This window comes from Aulonocara sp. 'chitande type north' Nkhata Bay, linkage group LG22, assembly GCF_057382095.1.
Source record: "Aulonocara sp. 'chitande type north' Nkhata Bay isolate Kocher_YH1m ecotype deep benthic linkage group LG22, A_spYH_male_GT1.1, whole genome shotgun sequence".
Lineage (NCBI taxonomy): Eukaryota > Metazoa > Chordata > Actinopteri > Cichliformes > Cichlidae > Aulonocara > Aulonocara sp. 'chitande type north' Nkhata Bay.
This window is the reverse complement of record NC_141364.1, coordinates 29,380,037-29,396,642: the sequence shown is the minus strand read 5'-3', so window position 1 is coordinate 29,396,642 and position 16,606 is coordinate 29,380,037. Positions and strand designations below refer to the sequence as shown.

Below are 16,606 nucleotides of genomic sequence, written 5' to 3'. Positions count from 1 at the left end.
GATTGCAATAAATTTGTTAACATCACATTTCAAACAGACTATATTACAGACTTTATTAAAGGTGTATAAATTAAAAAATTAAAGATAACTTATAGATAGAAAAACATTTTATACAAGCTGTAGACTGAATAGAAATGCTAACAGGGCTTTGGAGTTGACGTCACGCCGCAATGTATTGTGGGAGCGCGACGCTATTTTCCAGGTCCACAAATCAAAACAGGTTCCTGAGTTGGAACGACGACTACAAGAAAGATGCTTAAAAGCAGCTCAAAAGAGAATGGACTGTACAGGGTGGGCCATTTATATGGATACACCGTAATAAAATGGGAATGGTTGGTGATATTAAAGTCCTGTTTGTGGCACATTAGTATATGTGAGGGGGCAAACTCCTCAAGATGGGTGGTGACCATGGTGGCCATTTAGAAGTCGGCCATCCTGGATACAACTTTTGTTTTTTTTTTCCATAGGAAGAGGGCCATGTGACACATCAAACTTATTGGTAATGTCACAAGAAAAAACAATGGTGTGCTTGGTTTCAACGTAACTTTATTCTTTCATGAGGTTTCTCTTTGTTCACAGCCATTGACATGTCGAAGAGGTTAACACGTGAGGAGCGGATCAAAATTGTGTTGATATCTGGTGAACGCAGTAACCGGGTCATTGAAGCAGATTTCAACGCAAGACACCTTACGAAAAATTGGAACAGGACCCTCAGTTCACGCAGAAGATTTTGTTCAGTGATGAGGCAAACTTTTATGTGAATGGTGAAGTTAGCAAACAAAACCACCGCTATTGGTCTGACACTAACCCACATTGGATGGATCCCTCCAAGACTGTTGGAACAACAAAAGTGATGGTTTGCTGTGGTATATGGGGTACAATGATAGTGGGTCCATTCTTCATCAATGGAAACCTCAAGGCCACTGGATATTTGAAATTGCTACATGATGATGTGTTTCCCTCTTTATACACTGAAGCTGGTACGTTCCCTGAGTTTTTCCAGCAAGATGGTGCACCACCACATTATGGGTGCCAGGTCCGAGCATTCCTAGATGAACAGTTTCCTGGAAAGTGGATTGGTCGTCGTGGGCCAGTTGAATGGCCCCCAAGGTCTCCCGATCTGACCCACTTAGACTTATCTTTGGGGTCATCTGAAGGCAATTTTCTATGGTGTGAAGATTAGAGATGGACCGATCCGATATTACGTATCAGTATCGGTCAGATACTGACGTAAATTACTGGATCAGATATCGGAGAGAAATAAAAAATGTAATCCGATCCATTAAATATCAAAAAAGCACCTCACAAAACTTGCGACATGGTGTAACTCAGCCCATAACCATAGTACGTCGGAGCAGTGTGCTCACGTGATAGAGCAGCTGTGTGTATTTGCAGCCTCGCTACCAAACCGGCATTTCATCTCCAAGGAAGTGATCCCAGAGAGAAATAAAGCAAGTGTGTAAGTTCATCTCTGAATGTTTGTAAAGCATTCCCGCTTTAAGCTTAACAACCGATATATGGAGCGAGTGCCTCTTCTCTCTCCCTCCCTCTCCTGCTGCTACTTCAATCATGAAACTGCTTAATGATCAGCTGATCAGCTTTTCTGTCGCGAGTCCATCTCTCTTCTTTGTTTTTGGCCCACTTTGCACCAGAAAGAAGAAACCAGCGGCTGAACAACAGCAGCACGTTTAACCTTGATAATCTGTTGTTACCTTGATAATCACTTTAAGCATATTTGCACTGCAGAAGACATAATGTGGATTGCACAACACTGGACATTATATTCTTCATTTCCAGTTAATACTTGTACAGCTGCTGTTATTGTGTATATATTTATTTATATTTCTTCATACATTCTTATATAGTTCTATATTGTGTATTGTGTATTTTGTTGTACAGTCATTTTATTTTCAACTTTAATTTATATATTTTATCTTATTCTTTCCCAGTTAAATTTACCCTTCATTCTAATTTGTGTTGTAGAGTTATTTCCTTTTTAACCTTAATTTATATTTTATTCCTTCCTAGTAAAATTTACCCTTTTTAATTTTTCATATTTATTTCCTATCTTATTCATAGCCTTTTCCTTTTTTGTTTTCTTTAGGTCACGAGCAGTTGTCCAAGCATTTCACTACATATCGTACTGTGTATGACTGTGTACGTGACAAATAAAATTTGAATTTGAATTTGATTTTTAGAATTTATTTAATATTACTTTCTACTAGGGGTGCAACGATACTTGTATCGATATTGAATCGTTCGATACAGTGCTTTCCGTTCGGTACGCATATGTATCGAACAATACAAAATTTTTAATTTATTTTATCAACTTTCCTTCTGACGATGCTGTCTGTGTTGGGCGCTCAGTGGATCTGCGCTCGACAGTGCAGCCTAGGCGGAGTAGTCGAACGCAGATTCACTGAGCGCAGGGCAAGCTAGCGAGACACAAGTTAAGCTCTCCTTGCAACATGGCAAATTGAACCTCCCCCACCCTCATTCAGATCTGGCCTTTGGAACTATCTTGGTCTTCATGTGAAGCATGACTCTGAAGGTAAGCGCGTCATGGACTAAAATAAAACAGTATGTTGGATGTGCCATGCAATGCTCAATTACATTGGTGGGAACTAGTGTGTTAGCGCAGTTAGCTCGTTAATGTGTTGGCCGTCCAGCCCCACGCATGGGGCGATCTGCGGTAGCTCGTTAACGGAGATTTGCCGTGTTGTGGCGTTAACGTCATTTCAACGAGATTAATGCTGACAGCACTAGTGGGAACACAACGAATATGACTGCACATTTACTCCGACATCATCCTAGTGCAAAGACAAGTGGAAGCAGACAAAAACAAGCACAGATGCTACAAACTTTACCCGAGTCATTTAGACAGCCGTTAGCACATGATTCTCCTTATGGGGACCTGATATGTTTAATATGCTGCTGAGAATATAGCCCAGAAGAAGCGTATAGTATAGCTTTTATTTTGGAAAGAGCCATTTCTCTGTAATAAACTCTCTTTTTCAAAGATGAGTGATTCCTCAATCAGATATATATATTTTTTTATTACTTTGTTGTTTCAGCAACATTAAATTTAAAAACTTTACTTTTGAATTAAAATATATATTTATAATTTTAATAAATGACAAATTAAAAAGGCATGAACATTTTCTTTTGTATCGAAAAAATATCAAACCGAACCACAAATTTTGTGTATCGTTGCACCCCTACTTTCTACACCAGGATCCCTTTCTACGTAGCTGACGGCTGGTAACTGTTCAGGGGCGGATCTAGCAAAGTATAGCCAGGGGGGCCGATAGGGCATTAACAGGGAAAAGGGGGCAGAAAGACATACTTTTCTTTCTTATTCTCATTTAAAATCTCTAGCTTTCATTAAATAATTATCTGAATCTTACACCCAAAGTTTTAATCTGATGTAAAGTGTATAGAAGTCCATTACTGTATATAGTAACTATTAAGTCCAATATACCCTAGCAAGCTATAGTACTTTTTCGTTTGGGAAGATACCATCTGTGCAGTCTGCAATTCTGTTGAAGAAAGATGTTGAATCTATTTATTTTTTTTGAAAAATAATTTATTTCTGTGCATTTTTTTCCCCCCACACTGCATCAAATTAAAGTTGATTACGTCAATTAAGAATCATGAGGTGGTGGTGGGGGGGGGGGGGGGGGGGGGGGTTCCCTGTTTTGTTTTTTTTGCTGAGAGTTTGCAACCCTATTAGTTAGGTTGCTTACTATTTCTGCTAAGTACTCTTTAAAATACCAGAATAGGAAGGCTGGAGTAGGGCTAAAAGATCACACATATTCAATATGGCCTTGTTTCTTGGAGAGACTTCACCATATTTTCAGAATTTTCTGGTGATGTTGTGTACAGTAGATAATGGGATAATCAAAGTTTTAGCAATTTTATTTTGAGAAACATTATTTTGAGACTGTTCAACAATTTGTAAACTGGTGAACCTCTACCCATCTCTATCTATAATGAAAAACTCTGGGATGGTCTCCTTATATCCAATTATGTTCTTAATCCAAAACCAACCCGTTTAGTTGCAAAATGTTCCGCCCGCTGTTTCCTTTTACTGCCACCTACTTTTCCAGCTTTTTTTTTTTATTATTTAAAATGGGAGCCTCCTGAGTGACGTGTTCCAGGCATGTCTCACTGGCAGGATTATATCTCAGCAAGCCTGTTGTTGCCTTGGTAGAAGCTAGACAAGCTAGAAGAGGTGGCCGGGGAGAGGGAGGTCTGGGCTTCTCTGCTTAGACTCCTGCCCCCGTGACCCAACCCTGGATGGATGGATGAAAAATCCATCTGAACAGTCAGATTGGCATTGACAGAAATCTCACTTATCATACAGTGAGCAACAGACTCACTGTTAAATCAGTCATTTGTCTTGTTTATGTTTTGAGAAACAATGCTAACAATAAGTTGATGCCAGACTGAATAATAGTGTTAGCCAATTAAAAAAGATGACGCAATAAAAACAGATCCGTTTAATTAAAGCCACCCAGGTGTTTTCTGTATTTGCTGTAAGACACATTCTTTTTTTTTCTGTTTTTATTTATTTATAGGCACTACAAGGAAGCAGTGAGACTAGAGCTTCAAGTAACTTTAATGATAGCGCAGACAAAAGAATTATATTCAGAGAGAGACTTATTAAATTATATAGTGAAATGAAAACTGTTGGGAAGCAACAGACACGTGTCAACAGTTTTAGGAATAATTTAGATTTTTGTGTCTGTATTGCTAACAAAATGCCAGTAGTTACAAAAATAGCATAAGTTAAACAAGAATCTTAAAAAATAACACTACAATTTTTTTTAAGTGACAATTTCTCTAGAATAACTCACTATACAACTTTATAAGTACATACTATATAAGGTAAGCCATATTAAACTTACTTCTGCTTTAGTTTACAAAACTGTGTATGCATAGTAAACCATTTTTGCTGACAAAGAAACACTTCCTCTCTGCTTATTTACAAGATACCAACAAAGTTAAAAAAGAAACGCTGATAGCACAGATCTAAGCCAGCACCCATAGACTCAATGGCTATCCAGAAAAACAAGTGGTGCCCAACAAAATGTATATAAGTCTACTTCAATATGACTAAGTAAAAATAACAATAAAGAGAATTCTGAATGGCATACATTAGCAACACAGATAATTATCAAGATACTGGTCAAGCCAATGGCTTGAGGTAACCACACACAAATGTAAATGGCATAAATGTGTTGCTTACGTTTAAGCAGGTGTATCATTATTAGGATAGGGATTTCTGTTGGTGTGTGAGACTGTAGCCTCAGGTCTATATTCTTATCCGGTAATTATGAGGCAATGCGTTTCAGGTTATTTTACAGAGTAACATGAAAATTAAGTATTAACAAATTACTTTTTCCTGGGAGTAATTAAGTACCGTACTGCAGATTGATTGCAATGTGTTGGTGATATGCCTGCATTTCTAAATTAGACAGCAATTATTTGCAAACCTTCATGAATCAGCCTTCCAACAGGAAATCTCAGTCTTAAAAATGGTCGTCACAACTTCTTGCAGTTGATCACTGACAGCAAAAAAAAAAAAAAAAAAAAAAGTACTAAATGAAATCCACGGGAAACACCTAGTTTGCATGCTGTAACCTAGAAGTATGCTTTTGTTTGACCCAACATCCTGAAAATGCTGCATGTCCCCAGTTTGAATCACGGTAACGTTCTCATTCTAGTTCACTATCACTTCCTGTAACAGCACTTTGCTGTTACACATCCATAATAAGCCATGCTACATGCATAAGTCCACTATTTAAAGATTAACTACACTACAACTATTAAAGCAAATTGTGATAGTTGACAAATAATCTCAGTCCTATTCTCCAAACCCAAGGTGATATATGGAGCAAATACAGCACACCAAAGAACAAATCAAACGGTACTAAACAAATACACATTTTTGTCACTATGCAGCAGTATGAATAAAATGAAATAAATCACTGTTGCTGCTCCTTTCAGACAACTCCTGTTTGTAAACTCAAGAAGACAGGACAGTTGGTGTGGTGCATCAGTGGCCTCACTTCAGTTATTTTTGTAGTTTAGTGTATTTGTAATTCACAGAAAGTTCCATTTGTCAAAGATCCTTGCATGCACTGAACAACTTTAGAAACATAACTATTATTGACTTACTAAACTTGATAATGATATACAAGTAGTAAAGTTTATGCCTAAATATAAACAGTTACTGCTGTACCCATGCACCCATTTCAGTGTTCTGGGTGTTAATTATGCATGTGAATACAGCTGGCTAATTCAATTTAAATTCTCAAAACAAACTTCAGGATGACTGTAACAGAACACGTGTTCAGAGAATCTGATGCAGGCAATCACATCTGAATGTCAATCTGCCCTTTGAATTAATGATGCAAGTCTGCAAACTCAAGAAAAGAATATCAATGCACCAGTTCAGGAACTGATACGAAGCATTTTTGCCAAGGCAATTTCACTGGTCACTGAAATTTAACAAGGAAAACATTGCATCATTGTTCATCGTGATTCACCCACTCTCTTGAAATAGTAATACGACTTACCCAAAAACTCTCTTTCAGATTTTCCAAAGTCCTGGATGCCACACAGTTAGGAAGCCATACAAACACCAGTGCCACCAAGCACCAGTAATGCCTAACATTCAATGCAATTATCACATTGTTGTTCATCAGACTGCCAGTTGGGTAAAATGAAATAACATGTCAAATTAGGCACATAATGGAAGTACAAGTGCGTGCCCATATTTAAACTTCTTAATCAATCAAAAGAAATAACAAGCAAGTGACCTCAGTGACAACAATAGTGTCCTTTGCTCTACACGTTTGCACTTAAAAACAACACACCGATTTAAAGGCATGATTCAATAGAGGGCTCTTTACTGCAAATTACGAAGAGACAACTAAGTAGTGAGGGAATTTCTTACTACAAACTCTCCGTCCCAAGAAACAGCAGCCATAATCTAAAGGTTCTCAGATCTTTTTAACGTTATGAACCTAGAGCTGTGCGATATGACCAAAAATCACATATCCCGATATAAAACATCCATCGTCCCGATAACGATATAAATCACAAAAATTTAACATTTTCTGTAAATTCTGTGAATCTCGGCTAGCAGAAGTGTGTCTAGCTGGGCGTCGTGTACCTGGAGTCGAGTGTTTTAACCGATGCCTGAAACTACACATTTTTAGACATAGGTTGCAACGGCCGTCGTTTTCTTTGTGAGTATTTATTACACAGCGTGCTGCGGGGAAACGTCTGTTCTAACGTTTGAGTCTAAGGTTTATTTTTTAGCACCTGGCGGCTCTTTTTTGCTTCTCATCCGTAAACACTCTGCATACTCTTTCATGTGTTTTTATATCGTCATCTGATATATATCGTTATATCGAACAGCCCTATACGAACACCTATGTGAGTTACATATAAATGGAAAAACAAACATCCCCAGTCTATTAACATTGGGGAACTGGGAACTTTCACAGTACTGTACATTAATGAATTTTTGGTTTAAGCGAACACAAATGACAAGCTTTTGCTGACCAGCAAACTGTTTTCCACTTTGCCTCAGTTTGTTTTTTTTAAATGCCATGGCAAAAAAGATGCTAAAGCATTAGCAGCTCTGCTAGCTAAACAGCTGAACCAGTCAAACACAGGAGAACAAGTTTTCACTTCATTTCAAAAGGGAGAGACAGTATAACACTTATTAAACTGTCAAAGCTTCCCATCCAATAAATAAATACATAAAGCAGGCAGCGTACACAATAGCAGCTGAGGGCAATGCCAGCTCCATAGCATACAGCTGGATGCTTCACACTTGGTATTGCTTGCCCTTGTAAAGGCAGGATGTGTGAAATAGGTGCCATGTCTTTCTTGATACATATGCCAACATGTTTGTCATGAGAAGACACGGCAACAGAAGAAAGACATCACACTACTGAAAAATAAAGTAAAGCTTTTTACTGGCCGTTTTAGAAGTTTGGACAGGGGAGACAGATGCTTTTATAACTTTGAATGAATCCAATTGGTTTAATTTATCACTCTGTCCAGTTTCACTACATTTAAAAGTACAGTTTAGTGACTTTGATGATGATGATGCACCGAACATGTGCTCAGGAATCAAACTTGGAGTGAGAACATTGTAAACTGCTGTCCTATTATGACATATGTGCACACATCAAAAGGGACTTATTTCACAAGACCTCGCTTCTTCCTGGTACTTTTAATATCACACTGCTGACGGGAGTAAAGGCAATCAAAGGGAGGGCACCAAAACTCCACCCGACAGCGCTCTGAGCCCAAAAAGTTACAAAGTAAATATGAAATGGTATTTTAGTGCAGCAGAAAGCACTGCTGAAGAACTCGGCTTACAAGGTCACTTTCTTCAGGGAGAAAATACCCGCTCACGTCTTGTGATACAACAACAAAGTAGTAATTACATCACACGGCTTTTCTGCCCTTTGATGTGTGTAAAGCTGTAGACTGACATTTTTTTTTCCAGCAGAGCTGTTTCTAAGAAGGCTTGCCCCAGCAACACCCTAGGCAGAGCTGCAGAAGTCCCTTTGCTAACATTTAATATTTTATACTGTGAGTCTGCTTCATCTTGTTCCCACCTCATCTCCCTTATTCTCCCTCCCACCATCAATTCTCATAGTAGCCAACCAGGGATTACGCTGGCCTCTTTTGTGTGGCCAGTGAAGAGTCTGGCTTGCACAGCTTCATCTCCTGGCTGCTGCCGCAGGATTTCTGGTCAGAGCACAATGTTGCATTTCCGCCAAGAAAAAGCTGGCTTTGTGTATCACATACTATTAAAACTCGTGGTATAACGCTGCAATCACCAGGGGACAGGTTGGCTGCGTCTAGATTTCTTTTTTTTTCTTTTTTTTTTAAAGGCAGGGCATGAAGCTGAAAAGCACCACACAGGTTTTCAATACTGCAATGAAACATTAGTTTGTTCTGCTCAATTTCAAGTTTCCTCCTGACTGTGTTTTGTGAGCTGACCTTGATCAGACAGGAAATCCAGCATGGTCTGCAGCAGGAAGGACAGGTGGCGCACAGACAGGGCCGGGTTGCCCATGCGACGGGAGGCGTAAACCAGTTCATGCAGGAGGCGCATCTGTACAGCAGCCCAGCCTCTGTGGGTACCTGGGGGAGAGGGAGAGAGATGACAAAATAAAAGTCAGATTTACAAAGCTCATTGCTGACATCTAATGTTATGCAGATATCAAATCAGATTAGTCCACATGCATCAGAGACATATTCTGCCTGACGCAGATCAGCTAAATCTTTGTTGTCCCATGTCAAACACTCACATTATCATCTCCCATATTGTTTTCAAATTGTATTGAGATCTTTATGCTGATATCTGCCAGCACGGTGTTGAGTTTTATTATGCTGATGCTAATTCGTTAATCTTTATCTTTTAACACATTTCCCACCATGTCTGTATAAGCTCTTTGTAAACATATTCCATAAGATCTCTCCCCGTTACTCAATAAAAGCTGTTTCTCAATCTTTGGATGATCAGCTTTAAACACAAAAGGTAAATGTCATAAAGTCAGCTAGAGTTAGGTCATAACACTGAATCATTTTGTTGGAATAATATCAAACATATCTTGTTATCATATGCCTGTTGAAATTAGGGATTTCACTGGCTATAACTCAATCAATTCATTTTCTCCCGTTGTCCAACTCGGGATTGTGGTTTGGATGGAGGAGTATACCAGGAGGACAGTACACCCTGGACTGGTCGGCAGTCTATCAAAGGGTGAACACATAAAGACAGAAAAACCACATTCAGACTTGGGGCCACTTTAGAATCACCTATTAACCTAGCATGCATGTCTTTGGACAATGCACATGTTTTTTGTTTCTAACGCATTAAATCTGAATTTCCCCCTCATATTTTTCCACCTGCTAAGAGGTGCCATGATGAAGAGATAATCAGGGTTATTCACTTCGAGAAAACTTCAGTCACAGGAAACAAAAGACCAAAAAGCAAGAAATATTCAATGAATATTGTTAGAAATATTTTTTTTAAGTTCTTTTTTTTTCCAAGTTCTTTTTTCATAAACCCGTAAAGGCTCGTTTTGGGTAATAATCAGAAAGACAGAGAAAAACATGCCTGTGTGTATATGTACAGTGGAGCATCTACCAGTCAGTCAGCAACTGGGGAAGCACAAGAACAACTACACCAACATCTGACAACCAATCATCCAAACAAACTTTAACTCAGCGTTACACTTCCTCGTGTCCCAGAAATACACCTGCCAAGTTTCAAGCAGATTAGTCAGTTGTCGAGATACATGATGAACAGATGGTCACGCTGACCTACTGAGATGTCTGGAATAATTAGTAATTAGCACTCATTTTGAGCCAAATTCCTCCAACTCTGATCTGATCACAAACGTCTTGTACAAGCACAAAATTAGCTTAAACTAATTCGCTGAGGCCATCAATTCAAAGTATTCATGTGTAAACTTTGGCTTGCTAACTTAGCTGCCGGTGTTTTGTTTCTGCAGAGCACCACAAGACATCTTAATAGCATTCTATCTTGACACCAACAGTTACATAAGGCCCTCAGCCCCCCCACGAGATGCCCTGCTCCACTCCCAGCTGTCTACTGTTGACTCACTGAGTGGGAAAGAAAAACTAGAGGGTAGATGCACTGGAGAGGCTGTGGGGGCCAGAGGGAAGGAAGGAGGATATTTGGTAAACACTCTGATGTTTCCTCGGCTTAAATACCACTTCCAGTAACATCAAATCGTGCCCATGACGCTTTTTACTTATCAGCATTTTTCTACCACGGCTGTTATTCATCCTGACTTCTTCTGCCATCTGAAAAAACTGCAAATGCCATTCCTTCATAAGGGATTTTTTTCTGTCATGAAAACTGCACCCACTAAGCAGTCTAAAAATAGCTGACTTCCACCTGTCTGCCAAAAAACGGTGCTTATCTGGAGGACAGTAATCCAAAGGACACTTCGGATTTTCTGAGCATGTCGCTCTCGCTCAAACATGAAAAACGTGTTCATTTGTGGTATTTTCAGTGCTGAACTGGAGGTGTCTGGCAATCCAATTAACACACCACCAAGATAATGAGTGTGGTGCCACGGCCAAGCAGTCACACTGTCATGCAGTAAACCTGACTCAAAAGGCACTGTACCCTCGAGCTGCCTCAGATCTACTGTGTAGGGTGATGAGAGGGCACATAGAGCCATTGTTCTCCTCAATTATAAGCATCCAAATTATTACAAACAGAGAGAACTCCAAAAATTCATTCAACAGAATGACAACAGAGCAGCAAGAGGACAAAAGATGACAGAAAAATGCAGTGTCCCCATTACTGCCAGCAGAAAGGCGTGGTGAGAAAGGGCATATGAACCACTTACAAAACCATTTGCTCCACTGTGTCTCTGGGCACAGCAGCCTTATTGCAATGCACTATTGATCCCCATTTTCTTTCTTTTTTGAACTTGCAACTCTACTGTATTGCCTTATAAACTCTCATCTGATCCCTTCTGCTAAAAGGCTTACTTCCATCATTTCCTACTTTCCCATCAGCCTTGTGGGAATTGGTACGTCAGCTGGGAGAGTAGAGCTAGAATATCCGGCATCCAATCTGTGTGTTCAGCCGTCAGCCATTGCAGCAGTGGCAAATCGTCTTGAGGTGGTGATATCTACTCAAAGTTATGCGAGGCCAGAGCGTAATCAAACATACTAACGAAGACACTTATGTTATGTTATGAATAGCCAAATTATTGCATGTTACATTTTAAGCAATGCCACTTTTAGTTACCAGGCAGCAACCAGTGGGACACAAAAATGATCAGAATTGCTGAACTTGCCCTTTCCACCGTGTTTGTGCTATCGGTGGTTTTAGGAGGATTTTGATGAAACCGTCTTTGATGAAATTATCTGATAAATAATATAGCCTGCAGCGTGATAGGACTAATCCAAAAAGTTCTAATACACTTCACTACTCCCAAAAGTTTTAGGACTTACTACTTTGGTATTAGTTCGATACTTAAAACAAATTATAGATATCCATGTCCTACTACATTTGTTGCATGTATTTATTCATTGTATAAAAGGATTACGTCATTAATATCATTAGAAGCCCATGCTGCATCACGATCAATAAATTAATCTTAAATGTTACAGTAGGCAGCTGCACACTACCATAGACTTTGTATAAAACATAAAGTGCCCTCCATAATTTGAACTACGATAGCTCTTTTAGATGTTTTCTGACAAAGTTATTATTAATAATAATCTGTGTAACCACTGGTTTGCAGCTTGTTGTAGAGTGTTCTTGAGTTGGCAAGTTGTTATGAATTTGTTTTTCTTTACCACAGAAATGTTTCTGTCATCATGCACTTCTTTTTTAGCCTTTCTTGCTTTTTGTTGTTGCCAAGCTGAGCAGTACATAAAATCTTTTCTCTCTCATTCATTCTCTTTCCCCCTCTGATGGTTTTTCAGCCTAATGATCGCTCCCTCACTTGCACCAACATCCCTTTGGGCCTCATATTTTCAAATTGTATTAAAATTACAGTGAAAAGTTATAAAATACAAATTCAAGCCTTTGAATCAACTTCAGCTGTTATGCCTGCTTCATTTGTCATGAAATAACACGGCAGAAGGCATCACCTGGCCATGAAACTGTTTATCAACTGTTTATCTTTTAACAGTTGATATTTTTTATAACGCTAATTAAATTAAAGCTCCAAGTCTGCACGTCAATCACATATTGATTGTTTGATTTACAATATACTGTGATGGTGTACCGAGGCAAAACTACAAAAATTATCTAGCTCTGAAACAAACACGGAAGTGCATTTGATTGTTTACACTGGCCAGCAGGGGGCGACTCCTCCAATTGTAAGTCCATTGGTATTAACATCTACTGGCAACCAGCCTTCAGCCGTCCTTGTCAGTGGCCTCAGTTTAAATACTAAGTAAATGAGTTTTGGGTCTCAGTCATGAAAAATGGTGTTATTTTCCTAATTATAGAACCCATTAATGTCCAAAAGGACCATTTCAAAGTGACAACTGCCCCTTGATTGTTATATGTGTGGTTTGAAAAAGCAAAGATGCGAAAACACTCAGATCCAGGATGCAAGACAAGGTTTTGCAAACCAATGTATTACTCTTTTTTTTTTTTAATTCCCAGTGATGAAGTATCACCATATCACTGTATCACTATGTACACTGTTATATAGTAGTTTTTGAATACAGTGGATTTTATCTACTGTTCTTCTCCAAGACTTGTTTAGGAAGCTTATATGTTGAACTGTGTAAAATGATTATATTTTAAGTGAAGTGCCCTTATAGAATAATGCTATTATTTATACATTTTAACTGACTCCCAAGATATGCGCTGCAGTTCTACCTGTATTAGTGAGTTAGAATAATGAAATAGGGATTGTTCTCATGTTTTCTGTTTGTGTTTTATTTTTCAATGATTTGCTCTACCCCCAAAGAAACCATCTACTTTTACCTCTAACAAAAGCCAAACAGTAAACTTTATATCTGATATGTGATCAAAGAAAGGGAGGAGAGAGAGAATAGCTAGATTGTACAGACAGGACTCTGGCAAGGGTTTTAACCACTTCAGATGTTTAAATTCATCGTGCAGCATCATCGAGCAGGTGTCTGATCTGTCCCAGATTGATTCTGCACCAACAGATGGTATGGCCCCCACAGAGCTTGGATCTTAACATCATGGAGTCAGTGTGGGATTACATGCAGTGACAGAATTGACAGAACTGAAAAAGTCTAAATCCACAAAAGAATTGGGGCAAGTTCTCCAAAATGACTGCCACAAGTTATTTTTAAAAAGCTCATTTTTGAAGGCTCCCCGCAAATCGCTACCTTATCGTGGTGGAAGGGTTTGTGCATCCCAGGAATCACAGGAGCTATGTTGTCAGGGGGCTTTGGTCCTGGGTGAGGGACCAGACAAAGAGTAATTCAGAAAACCACTATGAGTAAAAGATCAAGCGAACAGTTCACCCTCCATGGGACAGGGTTCACCCTGGACCAAGGCCCAGGGTGGGTGCCCTTAGTCCATGGAGCCTGGTGGGGCACAGCCCCAAAAAAGGACATGGGACCACCCTCCTGTAGGGCCACCACCTGCAGGAAGCGCTCTAGGCATCAATGTGTATTATTTTATGTTGCATTAACCCTTTAAAGCCGGTCTGAGCGGGCACGCTCCGTTTTACGTAACTATTTTTAAATCCCGGTAGCACTGCAAACACATAAGGTAGCACAATAATTTTATGAAACCGGAGGAGTTGTACTTACATCTTATGCCATCAGCTTGTCCTCGGTCACAGTTTCCTTCCACATATAGCTTTGCAAAAACTGCATAAAAAGCACTTGCAGCAACAAAAACATAATATTCCAGAAACACGCTTTGCCGATTCGATCAGCTGTTCGTAACACTTCCTAGTCCATCAGCGCGAACTATCGCATGTCCGCCATGACCTGCCCGAAACCGGAAGTGACGTCATTTTGCGGAAATGTAGTTTTTTACCATCAGGACCTTATGAGCCTATACTTGTGTTTTTAAAAGTTATGTTTGACTTTATAAAAATTGGTGTATTTCAAAAATAAAACTATGAAGACACTCAAATTAAATTTCCTGTGGTGGGAAACTATTTTGTGCAACTTTTTTGTATTTACAGTTTTGAGGGATAAGCCTCTTAAATTTCTCTAACTAGAAATATATGTTAAAAAAACAAAACAATTTTAAATTTTTTTGTAGTTTATTGCTCTTTTTGCAATTTATGTAATTACTATGCACTTAATGCAGACATATCATTAAAATTTGGGCTATAATGGTTGTATTGATGTATATCAACTTGAAATGCTCCCAAAAATGGCACTACAACATGTACAAATATAATATAAGCTCTGTCAGACTTGGTTCTATGGTAGGTCTTAAAGGGTTAAATACTGTATTTAAACATAACATACTGTATTGAAACTACTTGGAACTTTTTTTAAATATGAAGATAAAAATGAGGTATTTGAAAATCAAGATTATGTAGTAAGTTTATGAGTCTAAAAGAAGAAGGAATGAAAAATAGCAAGCAAACCTGTTCTCAGCAAAACATTTCCAAGTCACAAATGTCTGACAGCACTGTAGGATAAATGTGTGCCAAAACCACCTTTTTAATTCTTTAACTGAAAGCTTATTAAACCAGACACTTAGTGAAATGTGAATTGTAACTGTTCTATTGTGGTGCGAGTGCTTTGGTCCACCCATTTCACTGTGAAATTTGCCTCTACATGGAATCCTTTTTTCCCCCTCCTCATGCAACTCTATAGTGCTCGCCTGATTGGGTCTGAAGAGAGCCGCTTTGGTCAAAGTCCCTTGTCATGGGCTAGACACAGAAGAATACAGATGAAGTGCAGATCGAGTCCAGCTCTCCTCCAGACCACTTTAATTACAATTTGCTGAAATGTTATCATCGACTTCTGTCCAATGCTGTCTACTGCAGCTCAAAGGACAAGCATTTGACCTAAAAGATGCAGCTTGTTTGTGCATTTACAAAGGAAAAAAGGCCCAAGATTAACAGCTTATCAGAGCAAAATCCGCTCTCGCCACAACTCTTGAATACCAATCACAACAAGAATACCGATGTCCCTGAACGTTTCTGTGCGCTGTTTTCTTTTGAATGGACGGTGCTTGCTACTGAGAGGCTGTAGCATGCAAGGGTCAAGAGTCTGCAAGAGTACAAGGTTTATCAGGGGAGGCCGTACAGAGTAGTCTACAAGAGCTCAGGTCAGGTATCACCCATGACTCTCTTTGAACAAAGGGTTGGTTTGAATGCAGAACACCCTGAAAGAGTGCTTGTGAAAAGACAGCAAAGCTGGTAATGAAACGAAGGCTCTTCATCAGCTTAATCCATTAAATATGTTGACACTGTTGTTAATCACACACTGTGAATCCTGTGAGAGGGCACAGCATTCAGAGTTTGAGAAGACTGATTCACAGAGAATTACTCCTTTTCACTGATATAAAATCAGCACTTCAGCCTTGCAACCCTTAAAAAAGAAAAACTAAATCTAACTATAGCCATTCACAAACATCAACTCCCCGTTACCCTTCCTCCCATGGAGCACCTAACACTTCAGACACACTTCTCACTCCTGGAGATCTTCTGTCTGGTTTAGGAGAGGGTGCTGCCAGGACAGAGTGTACAGGAGGCATTAAACGTGGAACCCCGTCGCTCACTAGGAGCAAGATTTACAGTGCACACCAACTCAAAATCCTCTTTAGGTGTTAAAAATCTGTATTTACTACAGAGAAGCAGTGTCAGCTTGCAATGGAAAGACATGGACAAAAGTATTTTTGCAGCTTGCTTTATTTCACATGTTATTTATAGGAATTAAGAGTCCAAAACTGGGGAGGAGATGAATCACACCACCATGATTTACGATTTAAATCTGTGCCGATCAATTTACTGCTACTGTGCTAAAATCAACACTGTTAAAAGCCTGTTTTATTTTGCACCTGATGTGGTCATGACAGTGCTGTTAGGAGTGTTAATTTATTTGTAATGAG

The 16,606-nt window shown here is 39.1% G+C and overlaps 1 protein-coding gene across 5 annotated transcripts in view; it reads right to left on the bottom strand.

Moving 5' to 3' along the window:
* Positions 1–16,606, bottom strand: part of trappc9 (trafficking protein particle complex subunit 9) — a 238,906-nt gene that overhangs the window by 203,922 nt on the left and 18,378 nt on the right. For all 5 annotated transcript variants that reach the window (XM_086279548.1, XM_086279549.1, XM_086279545.1 and 2 more), the window contains one exon: positions 9,037–9,180. In XM_086279548.1, coding sequence (XP_086135674.1) covers positions 9,037–9,180 — 144 coding nt within the window. The remainder of the gene's footprint in view (positions 1–9,036; positions 9,181–16,606) is intronic.